The 25255-nt window shown below is 43.4% G+C and overlaps 1 protein-coding gene across 3 annotated transcripts in view; it reads left to right on the top strand.

Moving 5' to 3' along the window:
- Nucleotides 1-25255, top strand: part of MGAT4D (MGAT4 family member D) — a 242861-nt gene that overhangs the window by 85648 nt on the left and 131958 nt on the right. For all 3 annotated transcript variants that reach the window (XM_088454717.1, XM_088454716.1, XM_088454718.1), the window contains exon 3: nucleotides 20615-20758. In XM_088454717.1, coding sequence (XP_088310843.1) covers nucleotides 20615-20758 — 144 coding nt within the window. The remainder of the gene's footprint in view (nucleotides 1-20614; nucleotides 20759-25255) is intronic.

Raw genomic sequence — 25255 nt, 5'->3', positions numbered from 1 at the left:
TATTATTGAGCTGCAAAGACTAGAGGCTGTCACATATTTTTTTATCTTAGTAATTATAGTGAACAAATGAAGTCCTTTTTATTGGATGGTATAAAATGTATTTTAACCAACAATTACTTTTATTTTGATGGGGTATTTTATTTACAAGTTGTCGGCACTGCCATGGGCACCAGATTCGCCCCCAGGTAAGCTAATTTGTTTATGGCGTACTGGGGGGATCACCACATTTGGATTGGTGGTGATATGGTGGTGGGCCTGGTGTCATGGCAGCGCTACATAGATAACGTGTTTTTAATTTGGAGAGGTGGTGAGGAACCCCTTTTAAAATTTTGCACGGAGTTAAATATTAATACATTCTCTATCCAGTTTACATTTGCACATAGCACTTTAGAAGTCTCCTTTCTAGACCTCCTTATTTATATTAAAAATGGATTAATCAATAACAGGAATTATAGTAAGTCGACCGATTCAAATGGATATATTGAAAAAACTAGTGAACACCATCCAAATTGGTAGGATGGTATCCCCTTCGGGCAGTTCCTAAGAACTAAAAGGAACTGCACCGAAGATGAGATTTGCCAACAACAGTTGGATGAATTGTCAGATCGTTTTAAAGTAAAAGGATACTCGGAGAGACTTCTAGAAAAAGCAAGAGTCAAAATAGGAACACTTCAGAGAGCAGATTTAATCAAGGAAAAGGAAAAGGTTAATTCAAAAGAAGACTTCCAGTGGGCCTTCATTGCACAGTATAAATCCTCCTATAAAGAGATAGAAAAAGTTGTAAAAAAGCACTGGAATATATTTAAACAAGACTCAATTATTGGTGACAAAATTCCACAGAGACCAAAATTTGTATACAGAAAGGCCCCCTCCATGAAAGAGAAACTGGTTAAAAGTAGTATAGAGATGGAAATAAGGCAAAGTATAAGAACCAAGGGCTTCCATGGTTGTGGAAGCTGCTTGATGTGTAAAACAGTAAGATCAAGTGTCAAAAAAAGTTACTGATTTTACAGTGAATGGTGTAAAGTATCCCATCAATGAATTTGTCACATACCATTCTAAGAATGCCATATATATCTTGGAATGTACCTGTGGCCTATTCTATGTAGGCAAGACGAGTAGAAACTTGAAAACTAGGTGGGCGGGACACATATATAACATTCGTAAAGGATTGGAGACTCATGTAGTCTCCATGCATTTCAAACAATTCGAAAGAATGCCATATAAAAAATTTTGGGGCATACAAGTTATTATGCCCAAATGGCGAACTAGAGACCTAGACAAACGGTTGTCTCAATCCAAGATGAGATGGATTCATAAATTAAAGACCCTTGTACCCAGTGGATTGAATAGTGACTTTGAATTGAAGTGTTTTTTAAATTGATGTGTTTGCTTTGTTACTGTCATATGTTTTTTAATCGAGCTGCTATATACATTTTTTTAATGAATTAATACTTTTTAACTAATATTGTTAGTATATTTATGTATTTTATGTCATCCGTGCATGGACGTTATTTATGGACCTGATGTCATCTCCTTGCTGATACTTATGAGTGAGGATTTATTGAGTACATTATGGAGGTCCTCCCCACTGTGAGATGGGCTAATTAGGAGGAATATTTATTTCATATTAAAGAACTTTGAGACGCAGGACGCTCGCTATTTCCAGCTATACAGATGTTGTGAAACGCAAAACTTTATCCCCGTTTGAAATGCTCGCTCGAAAGGACTCTGGAACGCAAAAACACATGCCACTTTTGGGTTTGCGGAGGCTGCAGAACGCATAATATTACCATTTCCTGCTGTGTGGAACGCACGGCCATTCAACTTCCGGGACTTTGATGCGAATGCGCATGCGTTAACGCCAACGAGTGCTGATTAGCGGTAAATGTGTTTAGGTGTATGGTTGATTATGGAGGGTATATATATATATTCTATGAAAAAGAGCCTCAAACACGCTTCTGATGAAGGACTAACAAGTCTGAAACGCGTTTAGCGTGGGCTACAAGGACTACATCCATCACTGATAGAGGACTGGCTTTACTTGCTTCACTCTTGGCATATCACTGCATCCGTAGCTGGTGTCTTTGCCTTCCTTATACCATCTAAGGAATACAAGGAGAGAGCTCGTTCATATGCTGCTGCTGCTGTACCACGTTGAATGGATTTTACATGCCTGATTTTTTTCTGCAATTTGTGAGTGTAATCTATCATTAAAATACATTTTGTTTTAGTTTGAATTACACTATGTTTGTATTTTTTTCTGTATCCCCCATATATGAGATTTGCTGTGATCAGTGTATAAATACTGGAGGATAAGAAAACCTATGCTCTTATACCATTAAAGACTGCAGGATGTGTCTACAAGGTTGTGTGACTCTATACTAAGTGGAGTGGATATAGGGTGATTATTCTTTTGCCTTATCACTTATGTGCACTTGTGATTGGGGGAGCGCCTGTAGGTGTTTTACATCATTTTTTCATTTTGCATGTTCTATCAAGTAGTGGGTGTTTACCCGACTGTATTCTCACCCCTTGCTGCATTCCTGATCTTTTTGCGCACAAATTATCAATATTGTTTCTGTCTATATTGTAAATAATTTCTTGGAATATCAATTGAATGAAAGGGTATTGAGCAGTTTAAATGTAAGAACTTATGAGTTAGATGCAATTACAAAAGCAATGTAAAAAAATAGAATAACAATTCAATACAACTGAGGGGTAGATGTCATGAAGCAACTAAAAAGGAAAAGTGGGGGTGTTGTCCATAGCAACCAAAAATATACTAGCTATCATTTCTCTACTGCATCCTAGAAAATGATAGACAGAATCTGATTGGTTGCAATGGAAAACACCTCCACCTGTCTGTTTTAGAAGATTTAGTAAATCTACCACTAACCATAGAACAATAATATAGAATTATAATGCAATAAAAATACACGTGCTGGCAATAATAAAATGATAGTGGTAGAAATGCAATGTAATAATAGTAACTGGCAATCTTGAGGGTATTAAAAATGTAAACAGTTAGAATGTCAACATGGATGGGAGGACGACACGTCAAATATCAACGTTGTGTATGTCAACAGTCGGCATGTTACATAGGAACTTAGAATTTGACGGCAGATAAGAACTACTTGGCCCATCTAGTCTGCCCTTTTTTAACATTTTAGTAACCTCATCTCTATGTGATTATTAGTTCTTTGTAAGGATATTCTTATGCCTACCCCAACCATGTTTCCATTGCTCTACTGTCTTAACCTCTACCACCTCTGATGAGAAACTATTCCACTTATCCACCACCTTTTCCGTAAACTAATTTTCCTCAAATGTCCTTTAAACCTACTTCCCTCTAGTGTTCAGTGCATGTCCTTGTATTCTAGTACTTCTATTCCTTTGAAGATGTTTCCTTCCTGAAGCTTGTTAAAACCCTTGATATATTTGAAAGTTTCTGTCATGTCCCCCCTTTTCCTTCTCTGCTCCAAACTATAGATATTATGATCTTTAACCTAGATCTAGGCTACTACTGAAGTAAGGCTCACTGGTTGGTAGTTACTTGCCTCTTACTTGCTCCCACTTTTGTGCAGTGGGACTACATTTGCTCTTTTCCAGTCCTCTGGAATTACTCCTGTAGCTAGTGACTGGCTGATTAATTAAGTTAATGGTGTTACCAGCACCCCTTCAATCTCTTTTAGTATCCTTGAATGTATCCCATATGGCCTCATTGATCTATTCCTCTTCAGTTTTGATAGCTCTGTTCGGACCTTATCCTCTGTAAATGTACTTGTACTTGTTGACAGTGTGGGTTCATATTGATGAGGTGAAAATACCTAAACGTAGCCCACCCCTACCTGTAATCCTAAACTTAACCAAAAGGGTGGAATGCAGCACAGCGAGAAATGTGGTCAAACCCCGAAAATACGGGTTTGACCTCATTTTTCATATGCACCAAGCCCCGGAATGCAAGACACTCTGGGGCTTGGTTGTGGTGGGTAATGTCATCTTGATTGGAGGAGAGTGCTGTGAGAGGGATTCCTCCCAGCAACCCCCGCAGCATGGATGGAAGTTCCTCCATCTCAAAGAGCCGCTCTTACAAAGAGAGCGGCCCTTTACGGTGTTCGTCATGCATACCGGCCCGGATTTGATACGTCATGGATCCCGCCCTCAATCTTTAAGATATTATCAGGCGAGCACTTACAACTCAGTTAGGTGATACAGAGTATTTCCTGTAGTGTAGGGCAATGCAAGTCAAAATAGGCGGAAGGCTAGAATTAGCGATACTTACTGCAGGAAATTACATAGGATCTGACATCACTGCTTGACCCAGAAGGCACTGCTGGAACCAGGTAAGTCACCACTAAACCACCAAGAATGTGTTTAGTCGACATTCTAATCATGTTGACATTTCATTAGTGTCGACCTGATGAATGTTATAGTCGATGACATAGCCAATGTCGATATGCCATGCAAGAGGGATCCCTCTTGGATGGATGCCTCTTCACAACCCAGGAATCCTTCTCATATGAAGAAGCAGGGCATTGAGAATGGACACCATCTGAAGATGGCATCCGTTTCCACAATAAGTTTCTAAAATTATGTATTTTTAGTTGTTTGATGAATAGGGAAATAAGGAGGTCCCCATACTAATGTATGGAGACCATATTCTGCTTCTGGGATGACCGCTAAGTAGGAGATTTCAGTGAAATCTGCTGCATTTCCTGTTTAATGAATAGGACCAACACTTAAATTTAACAAGTGAAAATTAATATTTTCACCCACTTTTAAGGATAAGTAATAGGCCTCTTAACCATAATGAAGTATTTGCCGTAAGGGACTTTTTGGACCTGTTGAATTGAAGGATTCTGCCACATTTTCCCCCTTTTTTTTCATGGGTGTTATAAATTTGACATTATAATTTTTTAAGTGCAAGCACCTTTTTATATATATATATATATATATATATATATACTGTAAATATGTGTGTGTGTGTGTGTGTGTGTGTATGTGTGTATATATATATATATATATATATATATTGTGCGACATGCACAGAAACAGCTGTCAGGCAATGCTGGATGTGTGGGAGTGAAACTCCCTCTATTTGAGATGGAAAGTTGCTGATAAGTATCGACTTATTATGATGCTCATGCCGGCTTTTTGATGTGATGGCAGTAAATATTATATGTATGGCATTTAAATATGGAGTGCTGGTTCTTTTCCTTACTGAGCCCCTGGTGAAGTGGAGGAAGATTTGTACATATTGACTGATGTCATGACCGGGCACCCGATTTTTATATGGTTAAGTGTGTGAGATTTATTCTACAAGTTATATATTCACTTTGCATTCTTACTTTGCAGCCTTTTTTCCACACCTGCTTAAAACTTTTGCACAGTAATATATATATATATATATATATATATATATATGTGTGTGTATATATGTATATGTATATATATATATATATATATATATATATTTATATTAATATTAAGGGTGAGCGGGTTCAGATTTCTGAAATCCGAACCCCCCCGATCCGAGGCCGATCCGAGTCAGTCTTGACTTTTCCCGCCTGACTCGGATCTGAAATCGAGGCAAAACGTCATCATCCCGCCTTCCGGGTCTCGCGGGTTTTGGATCCTATATAAGGTACCCGCGTCGGCACCATTTTCTCACTCGGCTGTGGACAGTGAAGAAGGAGGGTGGGAGTTAGGGCTGGCTGGGCAGTGTAGTGTAGTGCAGTGTAGTGTTGTGCTGTGCTGTGCTGTGCTGCTGTTGTCCATAGGGGCTGTGTCCACTACTTCAAAGTCCATAGGGGCTGGCTGGACTGTGTTGTGCAGTCAGTTGTCCATAGGGGCTGTGTCCACTCCAAAGTCCTGTGCAGTGTCCCTGTCCTAAAGGGGTGCTGTAGTGTTGTCCAGGGGGTGCTCTGTCCGTCAGGGGTGCTCCCCCCAAGTGCTAAAAAAAAATATTTTTTCTGTGTTTGTGAATTGTGTGCACTGTGGCTGCACGTGCATCAACAAAGGAGCAGCACCAAGCGTGCGCCTGTGTCCCATTAGTAAAGGGCCGGCTGGCTTGTCCGTTAAAGGGTGCTGTAACCCCCAAAGTACACTCCAAACAAAATAAAAAAATATTTTCTGTGTTTGTGAATTGTGTGCGCAGTAGCCGCACGTGCATCAACAAAGTAGTGCCAAGCGTGCGCCTGTGTCATAAGTAAAGGGCCAGCTGGCTTGACCGTTAAAGGGTGCTGTAACCCCCAAAGTACACTCCAAACAAAATAAAAAAATATTTTCTGTGTTTGTGAATTGCACGTGCATCAACAAAGTAGTGCCAAGCGTGCGCCTGTGTCATAAGTAAAGGGTCGGCTGGCTTGACCATTAAAGGGTGCTGTAACCCCCAAAGTACACTCCAAACAAAATAAAAAAATATTTTCTGTGTTTGTGAATTGTGTGCACTGTTGCTGCACGTGCATCAACAAAGGAGCAGCGCCAAGCGTGCGCCTGTGTCCCATAAGTAAAGAGCCAGCTGGCTCATTTCTTAAAGGGTGGTGTAACCCACAAAGTGCACTACTCTCCAGCAAAAATAAAAAAATATTTTCTGTGTTTGTGTGCGCCTTAGCCGCACGTATATATCAATATAACATAAATGGAGGACCAAACTTTCTCCGATAAAAATAAAATAGGGAAAATCAAGAACCACTTCCTCCTAGTGCTGAAGCTGCTGCCACTAGTCATGACATAGACGATAACATGCCATCAACGTCGTCTGCCAAGGCCGATGCCCAATGTCATAGTAGAGGGCACATACAATCCCAAATGACAAAGTTCAGGAAAATGACCTTGAAAAAAACATTTAAATCATCTGAAGAGAAACATAAACTTGCCAATATGCCATTTACGACACGGAGTGGCAAGGAACGGCTAAGGTCTTTCCCTATGTTCATGACTAGTGGTTCAGCTTCACATGACGATGGAAGCCCTCCTCCCGCTAAAAAAATCAAACGAGTTAAGCTGGCAAAAGCACAGCGAAGAACTGTGCGTTCTAAGAAGATATCACAAATCCCCAAGGAGAGTCCAAGTGTGGTGGCGGTTGCGATGCCTGACCTTCCCAGCACTGGACGGGAAGAGGTGGCTCTTTCCACCATTTGCACGCCCCCTGCAAGTGCTGAAAGGAGCACCCACAGTCCACTTGCTGATATGCAAATTGAAGATGTCACTGTTGAAGTACAACTGGTGTAGCTGGCACTGAGGAGGAAGTTGGCGAGGAGGATTCTGATGGTGATGTGGTTTGTTTAAATCAGGCTCCGGGGGAGACAGTTGTTGTCCGTGGGATGAAAAAGCCCATCACGGTCATGCCTGGGCAGAAGACCAAACATTCCACCTCTTTGGTCTGGCAATATTTCTATCCAAATCCGGACAACAAATGTCTTGCCATATGTACCATATGTAAAGATGAAATAAGTAGGGGTAGGGACGTTAACCACCTAGGAACATCCTCCCTTATACGGCACCTGCAGCGCATTCATAAAAAGCTACTGTCAAGTTCAGAAACTTTGGCTAAGACCGTAAGCAGTCCAGGGACACCTAAATCCCTTTTTCCTGTTTTATCCAAGGAATCGGTGGATGAGGAGGATGAGGACGACATCTCGCCTCCGTAGAGCCAGTTTGTGCAGGGACACATTAATTGCCAGCATGTTTTGTGGGGGCCCAAACGAACCAATCATTTCAGCCACAGTCATGTGGCAGACCCTGGCGCTGAAATGATTGGTTTGTTAAAGTGTGCATGTCCTATTTATACAACATAAGGGTGGGTGGGAGGGCCCAAGGACAATTCCATCTTGCACCTCTTTTTTTTCTTTGCAGTATGTACTGTTTGGGGCCTACTTTTTCAAACTGCCATCCTGTCTGCCACTGCAGTGTCACTCCTAGATGGGCCACGTGTTTGTGCTGCCCACTCGTGTCGCTTAGCATAGTCATCCAGCTACCTCAGTGCAATCTTTTGGCCATAAAAACAATATTGTGAGGTATGAGGTGTTCAGAATAGACTGGAAATGAGTGGAAATGAAGGTTATTGAGGTTAATAATTGCATAGGAGCAGAAAACCCCACAAATTCTGTGATTTAAGCTGGTTTTATGCTTTTTTTCAAAAAAATACAGATCCAAAACACAAAACCCAGAACCCAAAACACGGAAGGGTGGTTTTGGCAAAACCAATCCAGATCCAAAACACGAAGAAAGATCCAGATCCAAAACCAAAACACAAAACACGAAAAGTGGCCGGTGCACACCCCTAATATATATATACATCATACATCCAGGGCTGCCATCAGATATTCTGGGGCCCGGTACTAACAAAATAGGCAGGGCCCCACCCCCCTGGGTATAGGGCAGAGTTGGTCGGAGTTGTGGATAACGTGGGTGAAGCTATATCAGGGGTGATGCCTAAATTGGTGTGTAAACCAGGGATGGCTAGGCATGGTGGTGGGGGGTGGCACAGGGCAGGGAAGACTAGACAAGAGGGGACACTGCACTGGGAATGGTGGACTGGGATAGCAAAGGGCAGGGAAGGTTGGTTGGACTAGGGGGAGCAAAGGGCAGGGGCAGAGAAGACAGACAGGCAGGCTGGACATGGGGAGGGCGCAGGGAAGGCTGGCTGGACTGGGACAGGGAAGACAGGCTGGCTGGCTGGACTATGAGGGGGTGCAGGGAAGACTGGCTGGACTGAGGGAGGGGCACGGCAGGGAAGGCAGACTGGCTGGACTGGAGGGGCATAGGGAAGGCAGGGTGGATTAGGGGGGGACAGGGAAGGCAGGCTGGCTGAACTGGGGGGGGGGGGCAGGAAAGGCTGGCTGGCTGAACTGGAGGGAACAGTGCAGGGAAGACTGGATGGATAAGAGAGGGGGGCACAGGGCAGGATCAGCATACCTGCTTACCTGTTCTTCTGTCCTGAGAGAAGAGGGCCCGGCTGGCAGCGACGAGGAATGCACCGGGCGGCGGCAGGGAGAAAGATCATCAGCGCTGTGACATATCAACCATGAACTGGAGCCGGGAATGAGCTGTGAATTCAGTGGTGAGAACCGAGCTTGTCCTTTTCAAAAATGGCGCCTCAGCGCCATTTTTGAAATTCAAAGATGGCCGTCGCGAGCCATGTCGCCGCACCCCCTCGGCTGGCTTAAATAGAGCCTGCGCAAGCTCCATCCATTCAGTCCATCGGCCGGGGAGCTGGAGAGACCAGCTGAAGTAAGAAGACGCCGGGAAGCCCTTGATGGGCGGCGGCCACACAAAAGAGCCTAATGGCCGCCAGCAGGCCCTTAATGCCCCGCCTGCTGGTACTTGTGGTTCTCCAAGTACCAGCATGCGGGGGAGGCTTGCTGGGACCTGTAGTACTACTGCAAAAGACAAAATGTATATTTTCTTATGCACCACACTATACATAATCAACCTGGCACCCACCACCCAGGTGTGCCGGGGATAGCCCCGAGCTATCAGCCTGGGCTGCCCTGAGGAGGGAGACCCCTTTATTGGGGGTGGTCCCCAACTCCCCAGGGATCCCCGGTGTGGGCTGACTAGCGGTCAGGGGTTATGCTGCAGCTGGGGGGCCCAGTGAAAGGGCTCCCCTGGCTATGGCATCACCCCCCCCCCCCTGCTAAACGGAGTCCGGTGCTAGTTTTGGGAAATAGCAGCTCCACCATTTTGTGAGTGACAGCAATCTCATTCTGTGAGAGTGCTGAATTTCACGTTAACCACAGGGTGTGATGGCATACCATATCTGTATTGCGCTAGGAACACGTCCATTAAGGCGTCAGCCTTAATGATCGTAATTTCATTGCCTTTTGAAGTTTGAGTGGCAGAAAATCAATAGGTTTTGTGAATTTTCAGATCATGTCTAAGCAGCCTCAATGGGACATATGAAACCGTAAGGTTTTTGTCTATGGAATATATATATATATATATATATATGCATCTATGGAGAACGGATGGCACTCCTAGAGACTTGATATATGCAGTAAAAAACGAGGCACTGACGAAATGATTCACATCATGAAACGTTGAATTTGACACCTAGTTGTCTGCCTCGTGTCTTACTAAATATATCAAGTCTCTAGAAGTGCCATCCATTCTCCATAGATGCATGTTTTCGTTTGTTGGACGTGCACCCAGAGCATTTAAATTTTGGATAGGAGTGCCAGCCGCTTGCATGATTGTATATATATATATATATAAGTAAGAATGCAAAGTGAATGACCAGAAGAGAAATCTAAATCAAATCAATATTTGGTGTGACCACCCATTGCCTTCAAAACAGCAACAATTCAATTTTTCTTGGTAAACTTACACACAGTTTTTGAAGGAACACGGCAGGGAGGTTGCTCCAAACATCTTGGAGAACTAACCATAGATATTCTGTGGATGTCGGCTTGCTCAAATCCTTCTGTCTCTTCATGTAATCCTTGACAGACTTGATGTTGATATTAGGGCTCTGTGGGGGCCATATCATCACTTCCAGGACTCCTTGTTCCTTTTTACGCTGAAGATAATTCTTAATGACGTTGGCAGTATGTTTGGGGTCATTGTCCTGCTGCAGAATAAATTTCCCTGATGGTATTGCATGATGGATAAGTACCTGCCTGTATTACTCTGCAAATTTTGAACAGTACTATACTATATATACAGATGTGTCCTTACGCATCTTTGTTGCAGTCGTACTAAAAAGCCCATCTGGACGTGAAAGGTCCTGTGAGCTCCTGCTAACACCAGGTGTCTTTTCTGCCAAAAATGTGTCGAAGATGCAATGCAGTGCGACTAGGTACTAGGTCACACTAATTTGATATGAGACACTTGTATATCCATGTGCGGGTTGGGTATGAAATACCGACGGCTTACAAGCCGCCGGTTCAACTCCCGATGAGAGAAGTCTGACAGATCAAAATCCTGACACCCGCTCGTAAGTATCTTTAATCCTCCCCTCCCTAACCCTCCCTTGGGGGTGCCTAACCCTAAGACTCGTGGATGGTGCCTAACTCTAAGTCCCCCCATGGTACCTAACCCTAACCCCCCCTCCCTGCACCCTAAACCTAACCCTCCCGGGGGGTGCCTAACCCTAACCTCCCCCCCAGTAGTCCCTAACCCTAACCCCCCCGACCCCTAGCCTAAACCTAACCCTCCCGGGAGGGTGCCTGACCCTGAAACCCCCTGGGAGTGCCAAAACCTAACCCCCCCCACACGTCTCACAATTCGCGACACCTGGCTAACCTACGTTTGGTATGCTGGGTGTCGGTATTTCGACGCCTATCTTTAGTCCCATGACGAGCTTTCAGTGTTGGGATTCTGGCGGTCGGCATTTCAACTGAAAACATCCTGACTACATCCCTTGTGTGCGACTCATTTTCGGCAAAAAAAAAGACGCCCAACGCTAGCAGAGTGGCACGGGACCTGCCAGCTCACTCACACCAGGCAAGTCACACCGCGTGATATATTGAGGCAAGATGTATGAGGACACATCTTTGTATATATACAGTATGCTGGATCGGATTGGGATTTGAGAAATTTAGAGGCCATGTGACGTCAACACCTTGAACTCTTTCTGAAGTTCTTCAAACCATTCCTGTACAATATTTGCACTGTGGCAGGACGCATTATGCTGCTGAAAGAGGCCACTGCCAATACGGAATACTGTTGCCATGAAGGGGTGTTCTTGGTCTGCAACACTGTTTAAGTAGATGGTACATGTCAAAGTAACATCCACATGATTGTCAGGACCTAAGGTTGCCCAGCAGAGCATTACCTAGCACATTGAACTGCCTCTGTTGGCTTGCCTTCTTCCCATAGTGCATCCTGATGCAATCTCTTCCCCAGATAAATGATGCATATGCAACCAGCTGTCCACATGATGTAAAACAAAATGTGATTTATCAGACCAGGTCACCTTCTTCGATTGCTGCATGGTCCAGTCCTGACACTCACGTGCCTATTGTAGACACTTTCGTTGGTGAACAGGGGTTAGCATGGGTACTCTGACAGGTCTGTGGCTATGCAGCCCCATACACTGCAAGCTGCGATGCACTGTGTGTTCTTCCACCTTTCTGTCACAGACAGCAATTACATTTTTCAGCTATTTGTGCTACAGAAGCTCTTCTGTGGGATCGAACCAAACGGGCTAGCCTCAGCTTCCCATGTGCATCATTGAGCCTTAGGCATCCATGAGCCTGTCGCCAGTTCACTGGTTGCCCTTTCTTGGACCACTTTTGGTAGGTATTAACCACTGTATACCGGGAACACCGCACCCCACCTGCCGTTTTGGAGATGCATTCATCCAGTCTTCTAGCCATCACAATTTGGCCCTTGTCGAAGTCACTCAGATCCTTACACTTGCCCATTTTTCCTGCTTCCAACACATTATCTTCAATAACTTCACCTGCTGCCTAATATTTCCCACCCATGACAGGTGCCATTGTAAATGAGATAATCAATGTTATTCACTCCAGCTGTCAATGGTTTTAATGTTATGGCTGAAGGGTGTTTTATATAAATATATTTTTCTAACTATAGGCCTAATTCAGTGTTTTACTGTGTTGCAAGCACAGCTGAGATATCGTATGCTACTGAGGAGTGATTGTTTGTAAAATAGAACCCTCCTCTAACAATACTGAGACATCCACCAGAGCGATCGCAATCTGCACAGCAACGGCTTACACATTCACAGCCCATACGCAGGTTCTCAGATAATAGCCCATGTGAGCAACCCAAAAGTCAAGCAACATGGGCTCTTGGACTGAGACTGGAGCCATTTTATGCGAGTAAGGGATTGTAGATACCTGCTGCAACCCGCCCCGAAAACGGCACCGACCTGCCTGTGTTTTGTGGACCACTCCCCCATTTCCTCCTCCAAATTGTGCCTTCCTAGCAATCACATTGTGAAGGTATGCGTGTGCGACTTCAATCACAGATAATCTCTGAACTGCATAAATATTGGAACAGAGTACATGTCTGAATGAGGCCCTATATTTTACCTCAAGTAATGCTGTATTTTTTCACATTTTCAACTTGTGTGCCAAATTTAAACTTTTTAGGTCTTTGGGAAGAGGGTTAAACACTTTTGGACATTCATATATGCATTCTTCTTTACATACTGGGGTAAAATAAGTAATGAACACATCAACATTTTTCTCAGTAAATATATTTGTAATGGGGCTATTGTAATGAAATTTTCACCAAATGTCAGCAACAACGAAAGGCGTCACTAGGGTTGGTGTCACCCGGTGCTGTAACTAATGGTGACACCCCCACCTCCACCAAAAAATAAATAAAAATCAGGACCAAGGTGCCCAGCTCCCCACTTCTGGGGAGCCAACCAGCCTTCCCCCACTTCTGTGTCCCCAGCCAACCTTCCCCCACTTGTGTCCCCAGCCATCCTTCCCCCACTTGTGTACCCAGGCAGCCTTCCCCCACTTGTGTCCCTAGCCAGCCTTCCCCCACTTGTGTCCCTAGCCAGCCTTCCCCCACTTCTGTGTTCCCAGCCAGCCTTCCCCCACTTCTGTGTTCCCAGCCAGCCTTCCCCCACTTATATGTGCCCAGCCAGCCAACCCCCCCTTCTGTGTCCCCAGCCATCAGCCAATCCCCACTTCTGTGTCCCCTGCCAGCCAATCCCCACTTCTGTGTCCCCAGCCATCCAGCCAATCCCACTTCTGTGGCCTCAGCAAGCCAGCCCCCCCTTCTGTGTCCCCAGCCATCCTTCCCCCACTTGTGTTCCCAGACAGCCTTACCCCACTTCTGTGTCCCCAGCCAGTCATCCCCCACTTGTGTCTCCAGCCAGCCTTCCCCCACTTGTGTCCCCAGCCAGCCTCCCCCCTTTCTGTGTCGCCAGCCAGCCCCCACTTGTGTCCCCAGCCAGCCTTCCCCCCTTCTGTGTCACCAGCCAGCCCCCACTTGTGTCCCCAGCCAGCCTTCCCCCACTTGTGTCCCCAGCCAGCCTTCCCCCCCCCTTTTGTGTCCTCTGCCAGCCAGCCTTGTGTCCCCAGACAGCCACCTTGCTTCACTTACCTTCTTCTTGATGGCTCCTCTCTTCCAGCCTTCCAGCAGTGGCGGTGGTGGGCGGAGTAGTGGACGGGCAGCGGGCTCCTGAGCTCCTCTCCTTCAGCAGCGGCGGCGCAGTGTGATGACATGACATCACGCGCTGTCTTGAAAAAAAAAAAAAAAAACCTTTTCAGCATGACGGCCGGGATGGGCGGCGGCCGCAAAAGTGGGTGGGGAGTGGGCGGGCAGCGGGCGGATCCCCTGCCCGGGACCAGGCACCCCTCTCAGCGACTCTGCAGTCATCTCTTTGACGGCGGGGGAGGGTGCAGTCAACAGTGTGATGGTGGGGGGGAGTGTGTGGCTTTTTGGTGTCACCCCCTTGGAGTGTGACACCCGGTGCGGCCCACACCCCCCTCACTCCCTTGTGACGCCACTGGCAACAACCCATGTAATCCACGCATGCAAATAAATCAAACCATAGATGTCCATAAATTAAGTTATGTGTAATAATGTGAAATGACACAGGGAAAAAGTATTGAACACATGAAGAAAGGGAGGTGCAAAAAGGCATGGAAAGCCAAGACACCAGCTGAAATCTATCTGTAATTAGAAAGCAATCCTGACCCTTGTCAGTGCAAATTAATATAAGCTGGTTCAGTCCCAAGTGATGGCCTATAAAAATGTGTCTCATTACCAAGGTGTCACACAAGAAACATCTCATGATGGGTAACACCCGGTGCGGCCCACACCCCCCTCACTCCCTTGTGACGCCACTGGCAACAGCCCATGTAATCCACGCATGCAAATAAATCAAACCATAGATGTCCATAAATTAAGTTATGTGTAATAATGTGAAATGACACAGGGAAAAAGTATTGAACACATGAAGAAAGGGAGGTGCAAAAAGGCATGGAAAGCCAAGACACCAGCTGAAATCTATCTGTAATTAGAAAGCAATCCTGACCCTTGTCAGTGCAAATTAATATAAGCTGGTTCAGTCCCAAGTGATGGCCTACAAAAATGTGTCTCATTACCAAGGTGTCACACAAGAAACATCTCATGATGGGTAAAAGCAAAGAGCTCTCTCAAGACCTTCGCAACCTTATTGTTGCAAAACATACTGATGACATTATACTGTATTAAGATTAAAAAAAATAGTCTGAATTTGAGTTTGATTAAATAACATAGATCATCTGCAGACCAAGGGGCCTATTCATCATCGATAAATGGCCCAGTAACTATGCGGACCATTCATCATCAGGAGTCCCAAATTGACCACCTGATATTTAGTAAATTCCGAAAACTGAACGTTTGTTTCCGAGAACAAGCACCATCTTCAGACGGCGCTTGTTCTCAGATCCCCGCTTCTTCCTATGGGAAGGAGTTGCGGGGATACGAAGAGATCCCTCCGCCACCTCCTCACTACCTCCCCAGCGGCTTTGCGCATGCTTGACCTCGCATGCGTAGCCGAGACGATGGGGAGGAGGTAAGTAACGCAGCTACTTCTGCCGTTCTGCATTTCGGAGCAGCTGTCCCCACACCGGAGCAATGATGAATTGCTCCGGTGTCAGGTTTCCCCTGCAGCGAGTTGGACACTTAAGTATCCCTCGCAGCGAGACCAATACTTAATCATCGGAGGCCATACTGTCTCCAAAACACCCAACAATTGTTAACAAGTGACTCAAGGTTCTCCTATGTCAGTTGTAGTATAGTTAAGTAATGCTCTAAACTGTTAAAATAGATAAGATGCAAAAAAAGAATAAACATACTTGGCCTTCTATTATTATATTCATTGTTGAGATATAGGAGCATAGCAAGAAGGAAGAAGCACATTAACATGGAATCTATTTACTGGCTGTACTGGGATCTATGAGTGTCTGTGGAAGGTGTGTGGCCAGAGACTGGTTTATCAAAATGGTTTTCAGCTGACACATTTAGGGGCCTATTCATCAACACTAAAATAACGTTTTTAAGGACATTTTCCTTAAATAACGTTATTTTGGTATTCATGAACAGACTTAACACAGGAGATATCACAGATATCTCCTTGCTAAGTCCCCCTGCGTTAATTTCCACACTCCCCATACATTAGTATGGGGATGTGGAAATTATGGTATTCATCAAATTCCGAAAATTATCAATTTTCGGAATTTGATGCAGTTACTATTCGCCACTGTGAGGTGGCGAATAGCAGAATCCACTAACCTGTATCAGCGTGTGCTGGTCCCCCGACGAGTCCCTCCGGCGCTCTGCTCCGTCCTCAGGCTCCGGAGGCTGGTCTGTCATGCGTGCTCCCCAGCACAGCACAAGAAAGTTTAGAAAAAGAAAAAAATGTGTTTTTTTTTTTTTCTAATCTGTCATGTGGTCTGCAGGGAAACCACATGACAGACCAGCAGGACGGAGCCGGAGGCTGCTGCGCGGACAGGTAAGTCGGGGGGGGGGGGGGAGGTGGGGGGAGGGGGGTGGGGGGGCGTCGGGAGGGGGGGATACGAAACTTACCGCATCTGTTGGCAGTGCTGCGCATGCGCTGGTTTTACAGATGTAACAGCGCATGCGCAGCACTGTTTCCAGACGCAATAAGGTAGTGTAGAGAGGGAAAAGTATCTATTTCCCGAAAAGCTGTCATCGCTAAAATGACAGCTTTTCGGAATAGATTCTTATGGAGAGGTGGAATGATGAATTCCACCTATAATTAGCTAGAACTCCATAAGAGTTCTAAAGCTAATTATCTCCATTGAATTTTTACGTTTAATGAATAGGCCCCTTAGTGTGCACCAAAAAGGGAAAAAAAGCAGGTTTCATGACAAAAGTAATACTTTATTCTGATTTTCTATTTTTAAAGATTGTAATATGAGAAATAAAGGTAAACAAGAAGTCAGGTGTAGCTTGCATCACTGATAACAGGAAATATTGTTATAACTAGGGAAATGCTAAGCCTGTTGGATATTCGCCAAGATATTGGCATCTATTTAAAAAAAACTTGTATTCTATTTTACAGTAACAAAAACATTTTATCAAATCAATATCTGCGGTTATTACATTGCACTTATTACAAGTAGCTCTAAACTAAACCGAGAATATTGCCGAACAGAGTATGGAAGACTTTCAGTACCAGTGATAAAAGCTGCCTAGACGTCTCTGGTGGATACTACATTATATTTTGGGAAGATTAGTTCCACTCTTGTTAGGCTACTTTCAATTCTACTCTGTGCAGTGTGCAGTGTTGAGAAGAACAGTTCATGCTATTAAAGTTTGCATTGGCTTTTAAGATCAGCATATTTACCACTGGATCTGCAACGACTGACCAATACAGTATATTCATTGTATCTGGCTTTGTATGTGAAAAATAACAATGACCCCTGGGTTACTATAGGGAAATGTTCTATTGCTACTGTAGGCCTGTGGATATACTTACATGGACAAACTGACTCCCATGGAACTGAAAATGTTGTGTTCATAAAGACCCCTCTGTGTCTGCCAGCTGGTGGGGAGTGAGGAAATTTATCCATTCTGGATTTTACCCTCTCCAATAACAACATTTGGTTATTTAACCAGTTGAAACATTATTTGGGATGACACAAAAGGAGCAATGTTCTAGTAAGAGATTTAACAGTTTGAGCTTCTCTGTACCATTCGTCAGAACCCTCAACACTCCGCAATCTATGAATTACTCATAGGGGTCACTGGGCTTCTCCTAAATTCACAATAAAGGACCTGAGTAGACATTTACATGGATCTCAGTGGTCAAAATTGTATATACTCACGTTTCATCTCAGAGTATATTGGTTTTGAAAACATAGTACTAGATCATTACAAGATGGTACAGATGTCCCAGAGTTCCATTGAATAATCAAGTAAACGGTGGCTTTTAAATTAGCAATAGGCAACCCATTCTACATATGTTGGGAATGCCCCAAACTTTGGCCATTGTTAGATTTGGTTATATGCATACATGAATATCTTCAGGGGATTTTGAGTTCTGGATTTTGAACATAATGAATTTTCCGATTTCTAGATATAAAGAGAATTCTATTACATTTCAACAACGTGTCCTAAGATATGATACCAGTTAATTAGAAATTGTTTTGCCCCCATTGATTATGAATTGGTTTATTAGACGTGATTTTGTACAAGTCTGTGGAGGACGTCACTCTAGTTACTCTGGATAATACCAACTTGGTTTGCATGGATGGAATTTAACGTTTTAGATACATGTAGGAAACTCGCGATTTTAGCATTTCTTTCTCACTCACTCATTTGTTGGTATGAATGACACATATGTTTGCTGTTATTATATCCTGTGAGCACACGGACCCGATCCCCTTTGCTTGTTCCCCTTCCCTTTTCTTGTTTTGATGTGACCTTATGGTTTTCTTTTGTTATAAAAGAAAACTCCTAGCTAAAGTGTTATAATGGTTTATTGTACATTGCTGTACATTATATTTCAATATTGTCACCTTAATAAATATAATTTGCATAAACAATAACAATAACCATATTACCATAAAGCTATAGCTAGCCATATATTTTAGCAGAATATTGACATTAAATAGGTCGACACCATAATGTCGATCAGCATATCTACATACATGTACAAAATGTTGAAAAATGACATGTTGACATCAACAATGTTGACACTGACATAATCTAGCATTTTCAGAATGTCAACAGTACTATTTTAGCTTAAAACTAACCCTAATTATAGTCTAACCATAACAGGATTTGTCAACATTGTTATTGACGACATTCACATTGTCAATGTTTTAAAGTAAACTTGTTGACATTGATAACATGTCAACATCTTGATTGTTGACATTTTAAATGTTGACATTTTGACTAGAACCCATTTGAATATGATTTGTGTTATGCACAAGTTTTATATTTCATGTAATCTGTTCTCGGAGCAGGCTTGTCTAATATAACCATAGCTTCTGTAGCATGTTAGGACTTGTTTGAGTTTCCAATAGTAGTTTTACCTGGTTAATCTATTTAAATCATTGTTATGCTATTGTTTTCATTTCCATTAACTAATGGCTGTAAATAGACTGTACTTAAAGGATCTCATTTTAGTTTAAGTGACTGTGTCACTGTGTATCTTCTTGGCATTCCCTTAAAACAGGGGTGCCCCTGCAACACATTGACCGACCTCCCTAACATTCTTCTCTTTGCCTCTGTCTTTTGACATGCCATCTGCCCACTGCTCTGGTGCAAGGGCTCCGTGTTATCAATAATTGATTTAGAAGCATTACGAAAAATGAATTTTGCTTCTAGCTGTATGATTCTGTCGGATATTCGGTTGACTTTTCAACATTCAGAAGGTCGGCATTCAGAATGTCAACAGGTTCTGAATGTCTACAATCAGTATGAAGACGCATTTAAGGTGACATGGTTAAAATGTTGACACATTCAGAATGTCGGCATTTGACATGTCGACTTGAAAATGTCAACATTTTATTTGTTTTTGGTTAGGTTGATGCTAAAATAGGAGAAAAAAAAAGTCGACATTTCGACTGACAACCTTCTGAATGTCGACAAGTCCTACCACAGCCTTCTGTTACATCCCTGTACCATATTATTTATGTAAAATGTTGGATGGCATTATCACAATAACTTTTGTGTAGTTCTTAATTATCTGAAAATACTAAATGTTCCTGCCATTTGCTCTAATATGAAGATTTCTTCTAAAGTAGAGCATGGCCATTTTAGGAAAAAATATACTTGCTTGTAGCAATATTAGATTTGAGTTTTAAAGTGGTTCTCTACATTCTGTCATAGGGGTCTGTTTATGAAATACCCCTGAAAAGTCCTATAATCTAATTACCAAATCAATTGAATGATGCTCAGCTTCCCAGAGATACTGGTCTCGGACTTCCAGGTATATATTCTTAATCACTTCTGCTAACATAATCCTGAGAAGGGTGATAGAATTACGATGTTTGAATACAGTTATGACTCTGGATATACCTTGTGGCAACTAATAAACAAAAGATGAGAATAATAATAATACACTAAGTAGCTTACCTGTGTTGGCCGCCACTGGCGCTGGGAATCACATCCTGCTGGACTTGATAAAAGGGATTTTCTCCCTTTAATATAAGATTACTCTAAAATACCCTCAACTGAAACAATGTAGGTTTTATTTTCTGGACTGACACTTATGCTGGACACATGTTGTTTGTACGTCTGATCCATTGTTCACAATTTTCTTTCTTTACACCGTTCCATCTGCTGTTCTGCACAGCAGATGGGACAAATGCAATGAATGATACCATGCTGCTACATGCAGCATGTAAGGATACATCGTGCCATCATACACCGGATCATGTAGTGTGTATGGCGTGCCCAATGTTTCGTTATATTGTTTCGTTCCATAGATGAGAACACACATCGTATAGTGTGTACCAGCTTAGGGTTGCAGAGGTGGGGTCCTATCGTGTTATATTTAGCAGTAGTGGGGGAGCACCTTGCCTTTATAGTAGATTGTGCCAAAATGCCACCCTTTATAAGAAGGGTATGGAAGTATCAAACCTTATATGATTGTTTCCTTATTTCTTTGTTTAACCACAGCAATAAAAATTAATCTGTTATTTATTTATTTTTGCAGTTGAGGAGATAAAATGGAAAGTTTTGAATATGACCAGCAAGCTTCCCATGCAGTTTTCAAACATCTACATGTTCCTGCCTCATTTGTTGGGGCATGAAGACAGCCTACAACCAAATGTGGTTTATGGGCATGGAAGAACAGGAGGTGAGCAAATCATGGACTTATTATATTGATTATTTTGTTCCTTTTTTTTTTTTTTACACAATTTATTGAAACAAAAGAACATAAGGATACAGTGAATGTAGACTGTTTAGAGTGGTACAATATACAGTAGTTACTGCACATTGTTTTATATGTCTGCCGGCCAGTAACTTACTAGACACACAGTACTGTAGATATTCACACCATATTTCCTTAAATGATTTGAAATGTGCAAATGTAAGTTTTGTTTGCAGAAAAAAAGTTTTTCTTAGGAAAAGTTGAGTACACTCTGAAGGTTGTCTGCTGAAAACTTGACTGTAAAATAATCACCAAAAATGCATGCCTAAATCAGGAGCTAGCCTATTTGAAATGTTCACACTTCCTAGTTCTAGTGCCCAAGCAAAGTCCACAGTAATAGACTCCTAGGGGTATATTTACTAAAGTGAGAGTTTTTAGAAGTGGAGATGTTACCCATAGCAACCAAACAGATCCAACTTATCATTTAACTAGCACCTTCTAGAAAGATAATAGCTAGAATCTGATTGGTTGCTATGGGCAACAACTCCACTTCTAAAACCTCTCACTTTAGTAAATTTACCCCCTAGCCCAGAGGTTCCCAATCACGGTCCTCAAGGCTCCCCAACAGTTCAGGTTTTAGAGATGTCCATGGCTGACCACAGGTGATTTAATTAGAACCTCAGTCAATTTGATTTAACCACCTGTGCTCAATCATGGATATCTCTAAAATCTGAACTGTTGGGGAGCCTTGAGGACCGTGTTTCGGAACCTCTGCCCTAGCCTATTCCTAGTGTACTATTCCCCTCGGTCTTAGGGCCTGATTCAGCATGGATCACAATTGCAACCGTGGGCCTGATTCAGCAATGGTCGTAGTTGCTTATACGCACGCAATCAGCTGATTGTTGCATGCTGCACATCGTATGCATCGCAGTGCGCGTGCGCGAACCAGCCACCATGCAGAGCCAATGCAGAGTGATTGACAGGAAGTGCCATTTGTGGGTGGTGATCCGGGCGAACGCAGACATTCCAGTGCTTTTCAACACCATTGCAAGGACGTGCTTAAAATATCCACTGCGATACCATACGCAGCCTGAGGTCTCATAGCGTGCGCTGAAATTAGAAATTCCTGAGTGAGGTCTGACCTGCCTTAACTGTGCGTATGGGTCCGATGTTACTGATTATTTTGCTATGTTGCCAAAGTACATGGATGTGTGTAAGGGGAAGTGGGCGTCCTTATGATAGGCAACGATCGCAATGCGAATGCAAACATTTACATATCACCACTGATATTAGCAACGTGTGTATAAGCAGAATAGTGATCCTTGCTGAGTCAGGCTTCGTGTACGCAGATCAGCTGATGGTGTGTATTGCGCATGCTTATGCACCGCAGTGCGCCGGACAGCATTGCGATCGCACTGCAATCACGTATGCAGATGCAAAGCCATCGCAGAGTAAGTGACAGGACGTTAGCATTTGGGGGTGATGACGGGGGAGTGGTCGGAAAAATGCAGGCGTATCTGTCTGTTTGAACGCCTTTGCTTGGGCATGCATAAATTAGCCATTGCGACAGCATACGCAGCTTGTGTACTCACTGCATGCAACAAGGTTAGCAATTTCTGAGACAGGTCAGACCTGCTGTAATTCTGCATGAGGGGACAATGTTACTTGATGATACCTATGTATACGCAGGACTGCGAGATCTTACAGATGTGAGATGGCGGTAGTGGGCATCTCTATGCTGGCTGAGCAGTTGCAGACATTAGCATATTTTCGCAGCAGAACTGCGTGCGTAATCTCAGCTGCAATTGCAATAGCGATCCGCAGTGAATCGGCCCTATGTACACTTTAGTAGTCCGCATCATTTCCCAGTTGTATTCCCCTAGCACAGCTCTCCACCATAGCTCCCAACCACCATGATGCATGGTATCCATGGCAGTGCCTAACAACTGAAGATAAAATGATCTATCAAAATAAAAATAATTATTTAAAAGAATAAATGTAATACCCTCAAGGATAAAAAGTTTTACTTCTTCCCCTAAGTCGCTGTTATCCAAAAAATAGGCCACTGTTGTGAGTCCTTTTTCGGTGTCAATAACTATATAATGTGCTTACATCTGCACTACGTAGAATATCATTGTCACTCCATTTCATTTCTGAAAGTTTCCTTAAACATCAACAGTGTCTTTTAGATAAGCTTTAGTTTGGATGACTAGGGATTGTAAAGAAAAATCAATAAGGGCGATAAATTACTGGTAATACTGTTGCACCCAGAAATTATCGGTCTACCAGGTGGGTGGTAGGGTTTTTATGAATTTTGGGCAATGTATATTTAATGGGGATTGAGGGTCCCAAAAGAGTGGTTATCGTTTTTTGTGTAGGGTAACTTTTTCATTTTTTATATGTTAGCCCATCATTAAGTTGTTTATAGATATCCTCCACATACTTCTCCTTATCCATTAAAACAACCCCTCACCACTTATCTGCTGGTTTATTTTTAGTTCTTTATCTTCCCTGAGGGATTTAACTGCTTCAAACAAATAATGGACCCACTAATTCAGGGTGGAGTAAAAAGGAGGAGTGGCGGCCATCTTACTGCCGAACTATGGACAATACTTCTGCACATGCGCGGTTTATATATATGGTGGCCTTGCTATTGCCGCTTCCGGAAATTAAGGAGATCACTTCCATATATGCGTGGTCTAGCTGGAACGCATCATGGAACACATTTGTTTATATGAGCTGCCATTTTACCGCAGACTTGTTTGTAATTAGTGAGTAATTGTATACAGATGTAATGTATTCTTTTGGGGCTATATAGATAAGGATCTGGCTCAATATCACCACACATGCTTCTGAGGAAGGTCATGTATATGTCTGAAACGGGTTACTCCTATTGTGTGGATTCTATCGAGAAATGTTTTTTGTGGGACTCTTCTTACAGCCTCTCGTTGGTGAACGTGACTCCCAGAATTCTTTTACCTTGGTCCAATTCCATCACTATGGACTCCATTGAGGCGAGCCAGTATCTCATTTAAACCAGACTGGAGAATGATTTATATGCGTTTTTAATTAATGAAATGGGGGTATGCGCAATGGGGACTGTATCGCTCGTAGACAGTACATTACAAACAGCTCTAAGCTAAACTTAGCATAGGGCCTCATTTTCATGGAGCCCGGCCCTCATTCAGAGCGTGCGCTCTGCTCAGAGCGTACGGCTCTGAATGAGGGCCATTGTTTGTTAAATACTGAAAGGAGGACAAAGAGGACATAACCCCTTTGGCGAGTTGGACTCACAAGTAACACACCTGAGGGGTACCGGGGTACCAGAGTGGTACCAAAGTTACCCCAGAGAGAGAGAGCGTGGAGCGGACTGTACAGCGGCGGATAACTGCGACAGGCAAGCCGCCGGTGAAGGTAAGGAGAAAGTTGTGCTCTACGGGGGAACAGTGAAAGCAGGGAGGTCTCAGGAGGACGGCGCACTGTGAGCTGTATACCCGTTACGTGTACCATCCACCTGACTACCCTATACACCACCAGAATTCCCCCTCTAATCACAACCAAAGGGAACACTACACACATACCGCCGTGCAACAGTACAGTGAGCGATATCCTGACACTTACCTCACCACCCATTCACTGCTGGGTGCGACTCTCAGCAACTACAGAACTGACAGCCAGTGTTTTAAATTCTACACTGTAATTCCGGCTCTTATAAGGAAGTTTTATACTAGGGCATGTACTTTGAGACAAATTATATTTAGTATCAAGTACTCACTGGACATTTAGGAACTTTTTATATTATTGAATGAACATTACTTTTCTCACCTGGATTTCTAAAAGATATTTATAGGGGAATTATATCCATGTGAGAGAATACAAGCAAATCGCTCTTTATGGACATTACAGATGTTTCCTGATTAATGAGGGAAATTACTATCCATTTTATTGTCTCACATGGTGACATCACTACTTTTGTTATATTCATGGTTATTGTTTTAGCGCCTGATATTGTACTTTATATTTATATATTGATTATTTTTTTCTAGAGGATTTAATGAGAGGTCCTTGTTAAAGTGCTAATTAGGCAGCTTTTACAATTTTATTGCACAAATTAAGGGCCTGATTCAGAGCCGGACGCTCTGACCAGAGCGCTCGCTCTGAATCAGGGCCCTCCTACCTAAAAATGGAGCGGCCTCTTGGACGCTCGCATAGCTGTGGGTCACCACCCACAGCTTATGCGAGCGTCCATGATGATGGTCGTGATGGTCAAGACCATCGCGACCATTGGGCTTGCGACGAGACCCTGCGGTAGGGTCTCGTTGCCGCAAGCCCTGGAGTGATTTTGGCTCTATCAGAACCAAAATCACTCCCACTGACATCACTAGTGATGTCAGTGGGGCCGTACCCAGACGGTAGGCGTTCCTATGGGAACGCCTCCATCTGGCAGCCACGCCCCCGGCACGCCCACCAAAGGGGGTGTGC

The sequence above is a fragment of the Taudactylus pleione genome, unplaced genomic scaffold, assembly GCF_031769625.1.
Source record: "Taudactylus pleione unplaced genomic scaffold, aTauple2 ptg000628l, whole genome shotgun sequence".
NCBI classification, from domain to species: Eukaryota; Metazoa; Chordata; class Amphibia; order Anura; family Myobatrachidae; genus Taudactylus; species Taudactylus pleione.
Note: the sequence above shows the minus strand (reverse complement) of the source record. Positions and strands in the feature narration are given on the sequence as shown.